Source organism: Pelophylax lessonae (assembly GCF_965119305.1).
Source record: "Pelophylax lessonae genome assembly, chromosome: 9".
Classification (NCBI taxonomy): Eukaryota; Metazoa; Chordata; class Amphibia; order Anura; family Ranidae; genus Pelophylax; species Pelophylax lessonae.
The window spans coordinates 3,246,712-3,264,503 of NC_138776.1; the positions used below are offsets into that span (position 1 = coordinate 3,246,712).

A 17,792-nucleotide genomic window follows, 5' to 3' on the forward strand; every position below is an offset into this window, starting at 1 on the left:
TGACACTGATGGGCAGCACTAATTGGCTGCACTAATGGGCACTGATAGATGGTACTAGTGGGCACTAATAGGAAGCACTGGTGGGCTCTGATGAGGCTGCACAGATAGGCACTGGTAGGTGACACTGATGGGCAGCACTAATTGGCAGCACTAATGGGCACTGATAGGTGGAACTGGTGGGCACTGATTGGCAGCACTGATAGGCACTGATAAATGCCACTGGTGGGCACTGATGAGGCTGCACTGATAGGCACTGCTACGTGACACTGATGGGCAGGAAAAATTGGCAGCACTAATTGGCAGCACTAATGAGCACAGATAGGTGGCACTGGTGGGCACTGATAGGTGGCACTGGTGGGCACTGATTGGCAGCACTGATGGGCACTGGTCAGCAGTGGCATCACATGCACAAGAGAATGTACATGAACGCCCTCCCCTCAATTTAGACCCGTGCTGTAGCTATCTTTCGGCTGTAGCGCGGTCGGCAAGAGGTTAAGGGCCCACGTGAGAACATGAGAACAGGCCATGTTTTCTGGATCTCCCCTGGGAACCGTAGGCAAAATATAAGGTGAGTTTATATGAATCTGATCTTCGGCATCCCCGTCTTGCACAGATGTTCCGGCCCCTCTCTTGGCTTAAATGGCTTCCTTTGATTTCACTGCACACTGTGAGCTTCTCACATTTTACATTATGGTGGGGGGGGGGGGTACTTGTGGAGGCTCACATATATGTAGCAGCTACCGTAACATACTGTATGTGCACCTACATTACCAGTCTACACTTCCAGAATCATCAAAATGTATCTTTTCGAATTTTCCATATCTTCAACCCGTATTAAAAAAAAAAAAACGTAGCTGGCTCTCCTTTGTAACTGCGTGTAAATTTGTTCTCTGCAAACGGGGCAAAATCAAATGTTCTCAAGCTATGTTCTCTGTCGTTCGAGGGTGTGAATGCCACTAGATGGCATTGAGGAGCGTACATATTTCCTATAATAAGGTAAACTTTCAACACTTCCCGACCGCGCTATAACCAAAAGATGGCTACAGCGTGGTCATCCAGTTATAGGAGGGGCATCCATGGATAACCTCCCAGAACCACGCCCCCCACACGCCCCCCCCCCCCCTCCTGGGCAGGGCCGGTTTTAGACAAAGTGTGGCCCTGGGCAAACGTAAAAGTGGGGCCCCAAATTTTTTTATATTCTACCAAAAATATAGGCGCATTTAATCAATTTAGCCAAATAAAACATACAACTACATAAAGATATGCTTTAATTAAATAACATTAAATTAATTATAATCATAATCATTATAATCACATTAATTATAATATTCTATTATGTTTACTGCTCCTCACCCAGATCTATTATAAGTAGGCCTGGGTGAGGAGCAGCAGAGCCATATAAAGAACATACACAGCTCTGCACATAGCGCTACTCATTTACACTAAATAGAAAGCCCCAGGGCAACAAATATAGAATAAAAACTCTAATACTATCACCAATGACGGATTACACTGTAAAAAAATTGCGTGACTTAACAAACAATCATTAGGTTGGTTCAAGAATGACCAGCGTGTCCCCATTCAATGCACAGTGACCAGCATGTCCCCCATCAATTCACAGTGACCAGCATGTCCCCCATCAATGCACAGTGACCAGCATGTCCCCCATCAATGCACAGTGACCAGCATGTCCCCCATCAATGCACAGCGTCCAGCATGTCCCCCATCAATGCACAGTGACCAGCAAGTCCCCCATCAATGCACAGTGACCAGCATGTCCCCCATCAATGCAGTGACCTGACCAGCATGTCCCCATCAATGCACAGTGACCAGCATGTCCCTCATCAATGCACAGTGACCAGCATGTCCCTCATCAATGCACAGTGACCAGCATGTCCCCCACCAATGCACAGTGTCCAGAATGCCCCCATTCAATGCACAGTGACCAGCATGTCCCCCACCAATGCACAGTGACCAGCATGTCCCCCCACCAATGCACAGTGACCAGAATGTCCCCCCACCAATGCACAGTGACCAGCATGTCCCCCATCAATGCACAGTGACCAGCATGTCCCCCATCAATGCATAGTGACCAGCATGTCCCCCATCAATGCATAGTGACCTACATGTCCCCCACCAATGCACAGTGACCAGCATGTCCCCCACCAATGCACAGTGTCCAGCATGTCCCCCATCAATGCACAGTGTCCAGCATGTCCCCCATCAATGCACAGTGTCCAGCATGTCCCCCATCAATGCACAGTGACCAGCAAGTCCCCCATCAATGCACAGTGACCAGCATGTCCCCCATCAATGCACAGTGACCAGCATGTCCCCCATCAATGCACAGTGACCAGCATGTCCCCCACCAATGCAGTGTCCAGAATTCCCCCATTCAATGCACAGTGTCCAGCATGCCCCCCATTGATGCACAGTGTCCAGCATGTCCCCATCAATGCACAGTGTCCAGCATGCCCCCCATTGATGCACAGTGACCAGCATGTCCCCCACCAATGCACAGTGACCAGCATGTCCCCCACCAATGCACAGTGACCAGCATGTCCCCCACCAATGCACAGTGTCCAGCATGTCCCCATCAATGCACAGTGTCCAGCATGCCCCCCATTGATGCACAGTGACCAGCATGTCCCCCACCAATGCACAGTGACCAGCATGTCCCCCACCAATGCACAGTGACCAGCATGTCCCCCACCAATGCACAGTGTCCAGCATGTCCCCCATCAATGCACAGTGACCAGCATGTCCCCCATCAATGCACAGTGACCAGCATGTCCCCCATCAATGCACAGTGACCAGCATGTCCCCCACCAATGCAGTGTCCAGAATTCCCCCATTCAATGCACAGTGTCCAGCATGCCCCCCATTGATGCACAGTGTCCAGCATGTCCCCATCAATGCACAGTGTCCAGCATGCCCCCCATTGATGCACAGTGACCAGCATGTCCCCCACCAATGCACAGTGACCAGCATGTCCCCCACCAATGCACAGTGACCAGCATGTCCCCCACCAATGCACAGTGTCCAGCATGCCCCCCATCGATGCACAGTGTCCAGCATGTCCCCCATCAATGCACAGTGTCCAGCATGTCCCCCATCAATGCACAGTGACCAGCATGTTCCCATTCAATGCACAGTGACCAGCATAGCATGTCCCCCATCAATGCGCAGTGATCTGACCAGCATAGCATGCCCCCCATCAATGCACAGTGACCTGACCAGCATGTTCCCATTCAATGCACAGTGACCTGACCAGCATGTCCCGACTCCCTGGTGACCATGCAGCTCGGGAGTCGACTTCATCCTCCTCCATGGCGTCGCGACTCGGTCGGACCGGTGTCCTTCGACCGGACACTGGACTATTCTTCCTCCATGCGCGCCGCCCACTGCCTCTTCTCTGACGGCGGGTGGGAAGGTGACGTCGGGACGGGGGGGGGATAGGTAGTAGTGAATGATCAGGTCTGAAGGGGATCGCATATTGGGATGGGGGGGATCACAGTATTGTGTTGAATTTGGGGGGAGATCATATATTGGTGGGGGGGGGGGCAGTGCTGAATCGTCAGCCCCGAGTGTCAGTGGTGAATTGTGTGTTGGGGAATGAGAGCAGTATTGAATTTGGGGGAGATCACATTTTGTGGGGTGTAAGGGGGGGGGTGACACAGCAGTGGTGAATTTGGTGGGGGATCACATATTAGGGTGGGGGGTGTCAGTGGTGAATTGTGTGGTTTTGGGGGGGCTACACCACCATTGTATCATACCCCCCCGCACACAATTCACCGCTGATCTCCTCACCAAATTCACCACTGCTTTGTCATTCCCTCCGAATGACAAAGCAGTGGTGAATTTGGTGAGGAGATCAGCGGTGAATTGTGTGTGGGGGGGTATGATACAATGGTGGTGATTGGTGAATTTGGTGGGGAGATCACATGTTGGGGTGGGGGGGGTGTCAGTGGTGAAATGTGTGGGGTATGACACAGCAGTGGTGAATTTGGTGAGATTACATATTGGTGGGGGTGTCAGTGGTGGTAAGGGGGGGGGGGGGGGGGGGGAATGACACAGCAGTGGTGAATTTTGTGGGAAAATCACATATTGGTAGGGGGTTTGTGCCACACCCCCACCCCCCAAAACAACACAATTCACCACAGAATCTGAGTCTAAAAAAAGTCACAGAGTCTAAAAAAAAAAAAGCAATTCCAGAGAGAGAGAGAGGTTGGAATTGCTTTGACAAAATTTGTTTCCCACCATATTAAGGGCTGCTTCCAAAGCCTATAAATGTAGCACACTGACACCCCCCTCCCCTTGCTACTGTGCTTCGGAATCGGAACTTACACAGATAAGCACAGTAGCAGAGCAGCAGACTCTTAATCTCCATTCTTCTGCACGAACTTCACAGAAGCACAGTAGCAGCCAGCAGAGCAGACTAGAAATCTCCACGTACCTGTCACAACCTGTGGGTGGCTGTAGGCTGGGCTGGCTGAGAGATGTCTTCCGCTCTCTTCTCTCTCTGCACTCTGGCTGCCCCCCGCGGCGGGAACGTGTGGCCCCGCCCCTCAGCTAAGCAAGAGTGTGTAGGCACCTCCAGGGACAGACTGCTGTGGGGCCCCCCCCCCCCTCAACCACGGGGCCTCGGGCCCCTCGCCCGCCGGCACATAGTGTCACGCTGCCTCCGCTCCGCTGACAGGGGGCGGCTGGGGGCCCCTGGACACTCGGGGCCCTGGGCAGTTGCCCAGTTTGCCCCCCCCCTAATGCCGGCCCTGCTCCTGGGGCATGCATCCGGCATGCTCTGTGATTTCTGTGTCCTTCTAACACAGCTGATCACAGGTTGTGGTAAAGGGCTAATTGTAGCTGATCACGTGTAAAAACACATGCTGGGTATCAGCATTCCTTTCCCCACGCGCTGTCACAGCATAAGGAGAGGAGAGCCGGTAACCAGCAATTCTGACAGGGCCCATTTACACTGAATATCAGTGCAGCACCATCAGTGCCCATCAGTGCTGCCTATCAGTGCCTGCTCATCATTAAATACCATAAAAATGCTGTGCCAAATAAGGTAAATAGCTTACTAAAGTGCGATGTGATACAGAGACACCGTCAGACACTGTCTCTGATTACATACGGTGCAACCAGGAGGAATAAATCCAAAGTGAAAAAACAAATAAAAGAATGAATGAATGTGATAGCACTGCTAAAAAAAAAAAAAAAAATTAGTACTGCATATAAAAAAAGCATATATTATGTACCATACATTAAATCATCATTGCTTCTCATCATTGCTGTCTATCAGTGCCCATCAGTGCTGATCATCAGTGCAGCCTCATCAGTGCCTGCTCATTAGTGCTGCCTATCAGTGCCTATCAGTTCCTGCTCATCATTACCGCCTATCAGTGCCCATCAGTGCTGCTCATAAGTGCAGCCTCATCAGTGCCTGCTATCAGTGCCCATCAGTGCTGCCTATCAGTGCCTGCTCATCAGTGCCTGCTATCAATGTCCATCAATGGTCAATCAGTATCTGCTCATCAGTGCCACCTATCAATGCTCATCAGTGCTGCCTATCAGTGCCCATCAGTGCTGCATCTTAGTGCTGCCTATCAGTGCCGCCTATCGGTGCTCATCAGTGCTGCCTATCAGTGCCCATCAATGCTGCCTGTTAGTGCTGCTTATCAGTGCCTGCTCATCAGTGCTGCCTATCAGTGCCCATCAGTGCCCATCAGTGCTGCCTATTAGTGCTGCCTATCAGTGCCTGCTCATCAGTGCTGCCTATCAATGCCCATCAGTGTCCTCTCATCAGTGCCACCTCATTAGTACCATCTCATCAGTGCCCATCAGTGCAGCCTCATCTGCGCACATTAGTGAAGAAGAAAAATTACTTATTTTCAAAATTTTATAACAGAAACTAAGAAAAACATTTTTTTTTCAAAATTTTCGATCTTTAGTCATTTATTTAGCAAAAAAATTAAACCCCCCAGTGGTGAATAAATACCACCAAAAAAAAGCTCTAATTTTGTAAAAAACAAATGATAAAAATGTCATATGGGTACAGAGTTGCATGACAGCGCAATTGTCATTCAAATTGTGACAGCGCTGAAAGCTGAAAATTGTTCTGGGCAGGAAGGTGGTGAAAGTGCCCGGTATTGAAAGGGTTAAGAAAAAAAAAATTTATCTTGTAAATTTGGCAAAAATAAATAAAAAAAAACCTCACTTGACACATTGTAAATGACACGTTAGAAATGACTCACAGTGAATGAGCACACAGGGTTACAAGTTGCCCCGCCGGTCCCATAGCATTCCTCTTTCTTTTTCCTCTCCTCCATCTTCCTCCAGTTCTTTATTTATTTTGTGATGTTTCTCTTCAGGGGATCTCCTGGTGTCATCCGGTCCACCTCTGCAAAGGGCCTCCATCTCCAAGGAAGCCAAGCTGACCTGTGAAGTATGGGGGGACGTGGAAGGCGTGGACTTGGAATGGCATCTGCAGAAGGACGGCAAAGGGAAAAGAATAAACCCAGAAGAAGATTCCAGTGTCTCTGTTGTAAAAAATGCTCAGGAAGGGAAGGAAGATATATCACTGACCATAAACCCACTTACTGTGCATTTTGAGGGCACTTATATATGTGCCGTGAGCCTGGGACCACACCGCCTACAGCAAATCCTCACGCTGCAGATCAAAGGTAACACATGGAGGCTAGGGGGGTGCATGCAGAGCTGCTGTTAGAAACCATGGGGCCCCACACAGCCTACCTGACAGGGCACCTCCCCCAAATAAACACAGTTTACTATGCTTCAGTTATGAATGAAAACAGTGTGTAATTGGTACTGATCACTCATTGTGGTCATTCAGGAAAGGAAGGATCCTGAAGGATCTTATTGTGTGCTTACAGCTTCCGACAAGGAGAGGAGAGAAGCTGGCAGCACTGCGAGGTAGGGGGTGGCAGGACCTGGGCAGCAGGGGAAAATATATGGTGCACCGGATGGGTGTCACAATCAGGGGTCAGGCTTGAAGACCAGTTGCTATAACGGTGGAAGCTCACACAGGAGCCAGCAGGATAGCAACACAGGCAGGTCACTCTGGCAGATTACGCAGGCTCACCTTAGGTGGGGAATCTAAGTACTAACCGGTGTTCATCAGAGCTCCTGATGGTGGAGATGGATTTTGCTGCCTGTTAGCACCAGGTTGCAGTCCTCAGTATCACCCCACCAGGAGGTGAGCAAGCCGGGGTCCAGTAGCAGATATAGCAGGTAGGGATCAAGCAGAAGCGTAGTCAAGGAACAAGCCAAAAGGTCGGTAACGAATAGTTGCAGGTTGGGATTAAGCAGAAGCGTAGTCGAGGAACAAGCCAAAGGTCAGTAACAAATGTTTGCAGGTTGGGATTAAGCAGAAGCGTAGTCAAGGAACAAGCCAAAGGTCAGTAACAAATGTTTGCAGGTTGGGATTAAGCAGAAGCGTAGTTGAGGAGCAAGCCAAATGTCAATAACGAATGGCAGCGAAGATACGGACGACAGCAGGAGAGACAAAAGCGAGATATTGGCTGGAGAAGGCACAATATTCTGGCAACCAGGAAGTGCAGAGACATGGCTTAGATCAGGAAGTTCATGGGAGGAGCAAAGAGTTCAAGGTTCAAGGCAACTAAGATTCACGGCAGGATCATTCCAGAAATTGTCCAGGGAATGGTCCAGCATTCCGGCGGCTCAGCAAGCAGAGACATTGCCAGACACAGCAGAGGTCTCAGGTGTAAGTCCAGGTCCTGACAATGGGTGATCAGTGTGCCAGGGGCAACTACTGGAACCGATCGCCTGTATGGTTCTCTCTGCAGCAGCTGGAAGGGAGAGGAGAAGAAGCCAGCTTTTAACTGCTGCAAAGAGAACCACATAGGAGATCGGTTCTAGTAATTGCCCCCGGCCTCCTTCGCTGCGCTGATCACCCTCCCTGCCCACATCCGATTCACTCTGCTGCCTGGGTCCCATACAGAAAGACCAGTGGTGCCCCCTTATCCACGGCCCTGTGTGCATGTGAGGGGTGCCATGATAGAACAGTGCCTGGGTCCATAATGCTGGGTCTCCAATCATAATGGCTCCAACTGGGTGACTTCTTTACACTCCACAGTATCTAAGGTCATGTTTCCAGCCAATGAGGATCCTTGTTTTGGCAGAATAATAGGTCCAAGGTGGTTCAAAGGAGTATCCATAAACTTGGAAGTCATTTAAAGCTGCAAAGCTATCCTAACTCCACCTTGACTCCACCAATACTTTTGGTAATATAGTGCAGATATTTTGAGACATGGGTGGAAACCCTTGTGCCAAGAAAGATTGGTCCAGGCTCACTTGTGCTCCATGAACGATCAATGATTATTTGTCCCATTCTCCTAATAACAATGTTTTATTTATGATTTATGTTGAGCCACCATATAATAAATAGATCTCTTTATAGAGTATATAAAAGAGATTACATTAATCCCTGCCCGATGAGTCTAATGTCTCTACCACACAGGGACACTTGGACTAGACGCCAGTTGACTTACCGGTGGGGTTAAAATTTATCTCTATAATGTTACAGATAGCAGTATGGCTCACTTTAGGGTTAAAGGTTACTACAAGGTTGCCAGTTTGGTGTAAAGGACTCGGTTAAGGTTATCTTTAGGGGTATGGTTAAGGGTTAAATTTAGGAGTTAATAAAAGAATAAATTGTATCTAAACCACCCCCCAAAAAATATAATATTCTGTGGTTTGTGTTACCCCAAAAATGCCAATTTTTATAAAAACTACACACAAATTTGCTATTATACTGCCCAGCCCGATTTTTAATTAATGTCATATTATGAAGAATGGAAGAGCTGGAAGACACAGAGGTGGATGGGAGCCAGGGGCGGACTGACCATTAGGGCACTCGGGCACTGCTCGAGGGCCCGGGGCCAATAGGGGGCCCCATGAGAGGCATTGGGAACACAAACTCCGAGATGGACAGAAACAGAGTCAGGACGTATGTGACTCACAAGACACAAGGGAAGTCAGGGGCAGACTCGGCTTTTCACAGTCATCCTAACATTTTGGTGCACTAAACTTTTGAAAATATCTCTGACCAAGTGCAATGTTTAGGGAAGAAGAAGAATCTTTCTGAATACATTATTGCACAACAATTTATTATTAGAATGATCTGGAAAAAGTATAGATAAATATTTATTTTCCAGAAATTAGAAGCACAATAGCTTAGCGGTTGGCAATTCTGCCTTGCAGCACTGGGGTCATCGGTTTGAATCTCAACCATGGCACTACATGCATAGAGCTCGCATCTTCTCCCATGGCTTGCGGGGTTTCCTCTGAGTTGTCCAGTTTCCTCCCACACTCCATATACATGCTGGTAGGTTAATTAGCTGAATAAGGGAGCTTAGATTGTAAGCTCCTTGAGGGTACAGACTGATGGTAATGTACAATATGTAAAGTGATGGGTAAATTATTGATGCTTTATAAATACCTGTAATAAGTAAAAGAATTGTGTTTAGATTAAAGTGTATAGACATGTGGTCCTGATGGGGAAGGAGGGACCAGGGGCAGACATACCATGGGTGTAGAGACTGTCCAGCTAGACAAAAGAATCTTGTGGGACCTAGGGGCCCATTTGCACTAGATGGGTACTGGGAATCCATGGCGCTTTTCCACTGCATGGAACCGAATGGTTCGGCTTGCTTTTGTGCTTTTTCTGCTGGTACCGCATGGTACGGTGTTGGAACGGTTCGGTACGGTACGGCGGCGCTTTTACACTACATGGAACCGAACGGTACGGCTCGCTTAAACAGTACCACCTCAGTTGTGGTTCCAACAGGGCCGTACCGGTACCATATCCCACAATCCTTTGCATGCAGCCTTGACTGTTTGTCACTAATAGCCACTGATTGGTCAGAGAATCGTTGTTATCCCACCCACTTACTTTAATACTACTTTAGTGGAAATGCAAACCATACCAAACCGTACTGAACCGTTCCAACACCGTACCATGTGGTACCATGTAGTGGAAAACCAAACTGGGCCAAGCAGGGCCGAGTAGAGCCGAGTCGGTACTTGCAGTGGAAAAGTGCCGTAAGTGCCATGTACACACAGGGCAGCCATCAGAAATTTTGGGGCCCCTTACACAGATTTATGACCACCAACAATCCGCAGGGCCCGCCCTTTGGCCATCTCACCGAATTCGCCCACTGGCCATCCCACTGAGTCCTTCAATGCACCCACTTCTATTTTAACACTCTTACAACTTAATATATGAAAATTAATCCAAGCCAGCAAAGAGACATCCCCATATACAGTATTCAGCAAAAAGACATCCCAATCTAGTAAAGAGACGACCTCATATTTTCAGCAAAGAGACATCCCTTCAGCTGCATCGGCTTACTCTGCAGCCGCCCTGCTTTAAGAATTGCTAGTTACTACAGCAGTAAAAACTCGGTCTCATTGGTTGGGGTCTGGGCGGCCGGGCCCCTCGGAATGCCCGGGCCCCCAACATGTGTATGGGCTGTCCCCCCCTGATGGCTGCCCTGTGTACACAACTTACTCCTATTTAGCACTATCTGTTTTACATGGCCAGAAGTCAAATGTAGAAGAGGCCCAAAAATTGTTCTTGTGTAGGGATCCCATGGTAAATATGTCCCTCTGTAAAGACAAGAACCTCACTTGTGTCTCTCTTTTCTTAGAACCTCCTCAGGTGACTCTTTCTCTAATCGAAGATCCAGTCCCAACCCTGACCTGCCGCACTGACCACTACTATCCTCTGGATGTGGAAGTGGAGTGGCTGCTGAACGGAGCACCGATGACAGACGCTACCCCTATCACCTCCAGCCATCGTAGGAACAGTGATGGGACATACAGTCTAAGCAACCAGCTCCAGGTGTCCATCCCTCTGCCCGGAGCTCCTCCTGATAAATACAATTGTGTTGTGTCACACGTGTCCAGCGAAGAACCCATCCAGGTTGAGATCACCGTCTCCCCACCAGGTATCATTGTCGTGTTTTTTCCCCAAATTTTCTGTCTGTTAGGATGGGTATAGGTGATATGATAAATCTGTTTTGGCAAGGATGTCATGCACCATTTCACCTTGCACCCACCAGCAGTCTCAGGGCTTTTAGATGTATAAAAAAGAGAGCCTTTTATGTGGAAATAACATACAAACACGTTAAATGCACATATAATCTTACAGGAAGATTGTGTTGAATGGTCTGTTGACAGGTTTCTTAAAAATGACTTTGTCATGAATTTTAAAATTGCCCAAATACCCTGCCATAAACACTTACCTTTTCTGATACCCTTGTAACCAAATATTGATCAATTCAAGAAGTATGGTAATCCGAGGTTTGCTGGGAAACCCAACCTTCTCGGAGTGTCCATTTCCAGTATCCTGAACTATCTATGCTCAATGGTTTCTCCTGCCGACTTCTAAATTACTAAAGAACAGAGTATTGACATAGGAACTGACAGGACCAGGGCCACCCTGAAGCCCCATAAGGTTTACCTGACAGGCACCACTGATGCTATGCAGTCACGGGGATCAGCTCACCTATCTGCACATAACACAGCAGGAAAAGAGTTACCAGCAACATTCTATTTCAGAGAGGGGATATGCAGGGGTGTGAACCCCTCATCAGATGTCCCTTCTCGGTCAGCTCACAGGAGTCCTTGGTGTTCCTGATCCAGCTCCTCCTTACCCATCATCAGTAGGGTGGCAACTGCCACTCCAAGACCTTATCAACATTGTTACATTGCAAGGCCCTGCAACTATGTCAATTTAGTTCATGGTTAGAAAAATGACACAGGATTCTCATATTTGCAGTCTGAGACGCTTCAGTAAGTGTTTTGTGAGCAGAGAAAACTGTGTTTTAAGTTACATAGTTACATAGTTTGTGAGGTTGAAAAAAGACATCAGTCCTTCCAGTTCAACCTATGATGTGTGTGTGTTTGCAGTTAACCGTACATTGTATACTCCTGTATGTTGTACATTGTATACCCCTGTATGTTGTACATTGTATACCCCTGTATGTTGTACATTGTATACCCCCTGTATGTTGTACATTGTATACCCCCTGTATGTTGTACATTGTATACCCCCTGTATGTTGTACATTGTATACCCCCTGTATGTTGTACATTGTATACCCCCTGTATGTTGTACATTGTATACCCCTGTATGTTATACATTGTATACCCCTGTATGTTGTACATTGTATACCCCTGTATGTTGTACATTGTATACCCCCTGTATGTTGTACATTGTATACCCCCTGTATGTTGTACATTGTATACCCCCTGTATGTTGTACATTGTATACCCCCTGTATGTTGTACATTGTATACCCCTGTATGTTGTACATTGTATACCCCTGTATGTTATACATTGTATACCCCTGTATGTTGTGGTCTTTAAGGTGCCCATCTAATAGTCTTTTGAAACTATCGATGCTCCCTGCAGATACGACTGCTTGTGGAAGAGAATTCCACATCCTTACTGCTCTGACAGTGAAGAACCCCTTACGTATTTTAAGGATAAACCATTTTCCTCTAGTTTTAGTGAGTGGCCACGTGTCTTATTGTATTCCCTTTCTCTAAAAAATGTGTTCCTTATGCTAGGGTTGCCAGTACAATATTTGTACATTGATATCATATCCCCCCTCAATCGTCTCTTCTCCAGAGAGAATAGGTTCAGTGCTTGTAGTCTTTCCTCATAGCTGATGTCCTCCATTCCCCTAATTATTTTTGTTCCCCTTCTCTGGACTTTCTCCAGTTCCAGCACATCCTTCCTGAGGACCGGTGCCCAGAACTGGACAGCATACTCCAGCTGTGGCCGGACCAGAGTCTTGTAGAGCGGGAGAATAATCTCTTTATTTCTGGAGTGAATCCCCTTTTTTATACATCCCAGTATTCTGTTGGCTTTGCTTGCAGCGGCTTGGCATTGCATGCCACTGCCAAGCCTGTTGTCCACCAGTACCCCCAAGTCCTTTTCCATCCTAGACTCACCCAGAGGTTTCCCCCCTAGTGAGTAGCTTGCTTTCGTATTTCTGACGCCCAAGTGCATTACTTTACATTTTTCCACATTAAACCTCATCTGCCATGTAGTTGCCCACCCCATTATTTTGTTCAGGTCCGCTTGTAAGGTTTCCACATCCTGCATAGAAGATGTTGGCATGCTTAGTTTAGTATCATCCGCAAATACTGAGATTGTACTAGATATCCCCTCCTCTAGATCATTTATGAATAAATTAAACAGGATTGGTCCCAGGACAGAACCCTGGGGGACCCCACTTTCCAACCCTGGGGGACCCCACTTTCCCCAGGGCTTTTTAAGTTTGATAGTCCTGGAGTTTAAAGATTCCAAAAAGTCTTGGATAGGATGGAACCTTCAATCCCGTGTCCAGGTTTTTCTAGGGTTCTACAGGTTGTGTGCGTCCAGGTGCACACACACACAGTCGTTATAAACCAGGTTAGGTGAGAACTCATGGAAGTTGCTGCCATTTGGAGAGAGTATCTCTGTGTAAAGATAGCGGTGTGCTCCAGCCAGGAGGGGTGACCTTCTAGGAAGACAAGACCCTATGCTTGGGGAACTTCTTGCCCATAGGACTGGAAAAGTCAGGACAGCTACACGGGTCTAGTGAGGCCAAGAAAGCTGAGGTCACTAGCGAGTCCACAGATAGGACTGGGGGGTGTCCTGTGTTTCTGAGAAGTGGGAGATGCGGGAGAACCCTATTTGGAGGCCAGAAGTGGGCCCGTACAGCGAAGTGCTGACTGAGTGAGCCTGAAAAACCTATGGTCAAGGCCAATAGTGGAGCTGCTGAAGTGTAGCCAGATGGACTAGTATTTTTTATTACTTGTTGTTGCTTTGTGAAGCTGAAACCCCTGCTTGGGCAACCTTGTAAAGACTTTAATTTTGTTTAATAAAAGTGGGCTGCCGTGCCCTTCAAACACAGTTGGGACAGGCATGGGCTTCATTTAAAAAATGCATCCCCATATCACCACAACATGTAAACTCTTCCTTCCTTCAAGCTGAACCCAGCTCCCCTGCTGTCCTAAAGAGGTCAAGGTCCAGTATGGATGTATTGACTTAACCCTTCTATCGACGGCCCTGGGAAGAACCACTAGGTGCAGCAGGGGTATTGGAGATCAACACTCAAGTGTTGTTTTTTTCCAGTGGACATCGGGGACCAACCCCAATATCACAACATGCAAACTCATCCTTCTTCCAAGCCGAACCCAGCTTCCCTGCTGTCCTGATGAAGCCAAGGTCCAGCATGGATGTATTGACTTTACCCCTCTATCAATAGCCCTGGGAAGAACCACTATGTTCAGCAGGGGTACTGGAAATCAACACTCAAGTGTTGTTTATTCCAGTGGACTTTAGGGGACCAACCCCCATATCACAACATGCAAACTCATCCTTCTTCCAAGCTGAACGTAGCTTCCCTGCTGTCCTGATGGGGCCAAGGTCCAGTATGGATGTATTGACTTAACCCTTCTATTGACAGCCCTGGGAAGAGCCACTATGTGCAGCAGGGGTATTGGAGATCAACACTCAAGTGTTGTTTTTTCCAGTGGACATCGCGGACCAACCCCCATATCACAATATGCAAACTCATCCTTCTTCCAAGCTGAACTTAGCTTCCCTTCTGTCCTGATGGGGACCAAGGTCCGGATGTGTTGCCTTTACCCTTCTATCGACAGCCCTTGTAAGAACCACCATTTGCAGTGGGGGTACTGGAGATCGAGACTCAAGTGTTGGTTTTTCTAGTGGACTTTAGCGGACCATTCCTATTGATTGGGGCAGTGTTAGGCAGCATGGGTAGGGAGGGACACTTTAAAGGAAACCTGTACTGAAGAAGCATAAAGGCTGCCATTGTTGACCTTCGCTTCCTAAAATGCCTGTATTCTTTTTAAAAAAAAAAAAGTACAATAAAAAATATTTTTGTTTCATAGATTAATTGTCGTATTTTTTTCTCCCTTTCCACAGAACCTGGGCTGCTATTCCAGATCATCTGCTTTGCTTCGTCACTCATCTTATTGGCCTTAATGCTCAAGGCCATCTACATGTTTGCACGGACAGTTCCTCACGGGGTGGAGAAAGAAAAAAAATTATCTTAAATTTTGTCCTGTGCTGAACAGAAGGACCGCACAGAGTTTACAGGAATTTTCTACTGGTAACAATTAGAAGTCAGACACACAATCGGTTTTGCACTGGAGGATGTAGATGATCTTTTAAATTTATGTATTTTTTTAAAGGTGTTGTACGAACCCAATATGAGGACGTTGGTAAAAGGCGATCATTTTAAGACCAAGTGCTTTCTTTACTGGTCTAGCAATATGAGAATGTGATTGGTTCCATGTGACAGTACTGAGCTAATCAACTTGAAGCATCGGGCCAATCAACTGTTCTACATAGTCCTTTACATAGTTAGTCAGGTTGAAAAAAGACACAAGTCCATCTGGCTCAACCAATAAAAAACAAAAAACAGTAAAGAAATCCCAACCATACAATCCCATATACAGAATCCTATACCCGCAGTTGATCCAGGGGAAGGTGAAAAAAACTTGAAGCACCGGGCCAATCCAACTCAAAGCACCGGGCCAATCCAACTCAAAGCACCGGGCCAATCCAACTCGAAGCACCGGGCCAATCCAACTCGAAGCACCGGGCCAATCCAACTAGAAGCACTGGGCCAATCCAACTAGAAGCACTGGGCCAATCCAACTCGAAGCACTGGGCCAATCCAACTCGAAGCACTGGGCCAATCCAACTAGAAGCACTGGGCCAATCAAACCCGAAGCACCGGGCTAATCCAACTCGAAGCACTGGGCCAATCCAACTAGAAGCACTGGGCCAATCCAACTGGAAGCACTGGGCCAATCCAACTCGAAGCACTGGGCCAATCCAACTCGAAGCACTGGGCCAATCCAACTAGAAGCACTGGGCCAATCAAACCCGAAGCACCGGGCTAATCCAACTCGAAGCACTGGGCCAATCCAACTAGAAGCACTGGGCCAATCCAACTAGAAGCACTGGGCCAATCCAACTAGAAGCACTGGGCCAATCCAACTCGAAGCACTGGGCCAATCCAACTCGAAGCACTGGGCCAATCCAACTAGAAGCACTGGGCCAATCCAACTAGAAGCACTGGGCCAATCAAACCCGAAGCACCGGGCTAATCCAACTCGAAGCACTGGGCCAATCGAACTAGAAGCACTGGGCCAATCCAACTCGAAGCACTGGGCCAATCCAACTTGAAGCACTGGGCCAATCCAACTAGAAGCACTGGGCCAATCCAACCCGAAGCACCGGGCCAATCCAACCCGAAGCACTGGGCCAATCATACTGGAAATCCCTTTCACAGTTTAAAATGATGTCTCCAGCAACTCACTGCTTATACGAGCCTTTGTTTTTACTCCTAGCAACTAAAATAAGCTGCAGGGGAGCAAAAACGAAGTTATGTATATGCATCTGTGGGAGTCTTCGGTGGAGTGCAAGACCTTCATCCTTGCTTCATCCATGCATTGCCTTGCATGGATTCACATTAAATTTTGGGTACTTTTTACATTTATTGAATGCTTACTTTCTCCATTCATTTCTTCCAGGTCCCAGTTTGCCTAGTGCCTATATATAGTTATATACAGTAGTGCCTTTACAGAAAGCCATGGATTGGTGACTCCTTCTTAGGGCTCATGCACATGGATGTTTACATATTCTCTAAAGCAGGGGTCTCCAAACCATGACACGTGGGCCACACGTGGCCCTTTTCTTGCCTTTATCAGGCCCTTGGGGCACTAATTCTTCCATTAACTCCAAAGGTGGGGCACTATTCCTCCCACTGACACCAACAATGGGGTACTATTCTTCCCACTGATATCAGCAATGAGGAACTAATTCTCCGACTGACACCCATGATGGAGCACTATTTCTCCCACTGACACCAATGATGGGACACTATTCCTCCCACTGATACCAATAATGGGGCACTATTCCTCCCACTGATACCAGTAATAGGAGACTATTCCTCTCATTGATACCAATGATGGGGCACTATTCCTCCCACTGATACCAATAATGGGGCACTATCCCTCCCACTGACACCAATAATTCGGGCACTATTCCTCCCACTGACACCAATAATTCGGGCACTATTCCTCCCACTGACACCAATGATGGGGGACTATTCCTCTCACTGATGCCAATGATGGGGCACTATTCCTCCCACTGATACCAATGATGGGGCACTATCCCTCCCACTGACACCAATAATTGGGGCACTATTCCTCCCACTGACACCAATGATGGGGCACTATTCCTACCACTGATACCAATGATGGGGCACTATTCCTCTCACTGATACCAATGATGGGGCACTATTCCTCCCACTGACACCAATGATGGGGCACTATTCCTCCCACTGATACCAATAATGGGGCACTATTCCTTCCACTGACACCAATAATGGGAGACTATTCCTCTCATTGATACCAATGATGGGGCACTATTCCTCTCACTGATACCAATGATGGGGCACTATCCCTCCCACTGACACCAATAATTGGGGCACTATTCCTCCCACTGACACCAATGATGGGGCACTATCCCTCCCACTGACACCAATAATTGGGGCACTATTCCTCTCACTGATACCAATGATGGGGCACTATTCCTCCCACTGACACCAATAATGGGAGACTATTCCTCTCCCTGGCACCAACAGTGTAATTTTTTTCTATTCTCACTGATGCCCAAACCTATGGCATTTTCTGGCCCTCCTAAAGTTTGAAGACC

At 47.7% G+C, this 17,792-nt stretch overlaps 1 protein-coding gene across 1 annotated transcript in view; it reads left to right on the forward strand.

Annotated features, from left to right (window-relative positions):
* Positions 1-15,399, forward strand: part of TAPBPL (TAP binding protein like) — a 29,351-nt gene extending 13,952 nt beyond the window's left edge. Inside the window, exons 4-6 of the mRNA XM_082266837.1 lie at positions 6,372-6,683; positions 10,692-10,991; positions 14,988-15,399. Of these exons, the coding sequence (XP_082122963.1) occupies positions 6,372-6,683; positions 10,692-10,991; positions 14,988-15,118 (743 nt within the window). The 3' untranslated portion in view covers positions 15,119-15,399. The remainder of the gene's footprint in view (positions 1-6,371; positions 6,684-10,691; positions 10,992-14,987) is intronic.
* The last annotated feature ends 2,393 nt before the right edge of the window (positions 15,400-17,792 follow it).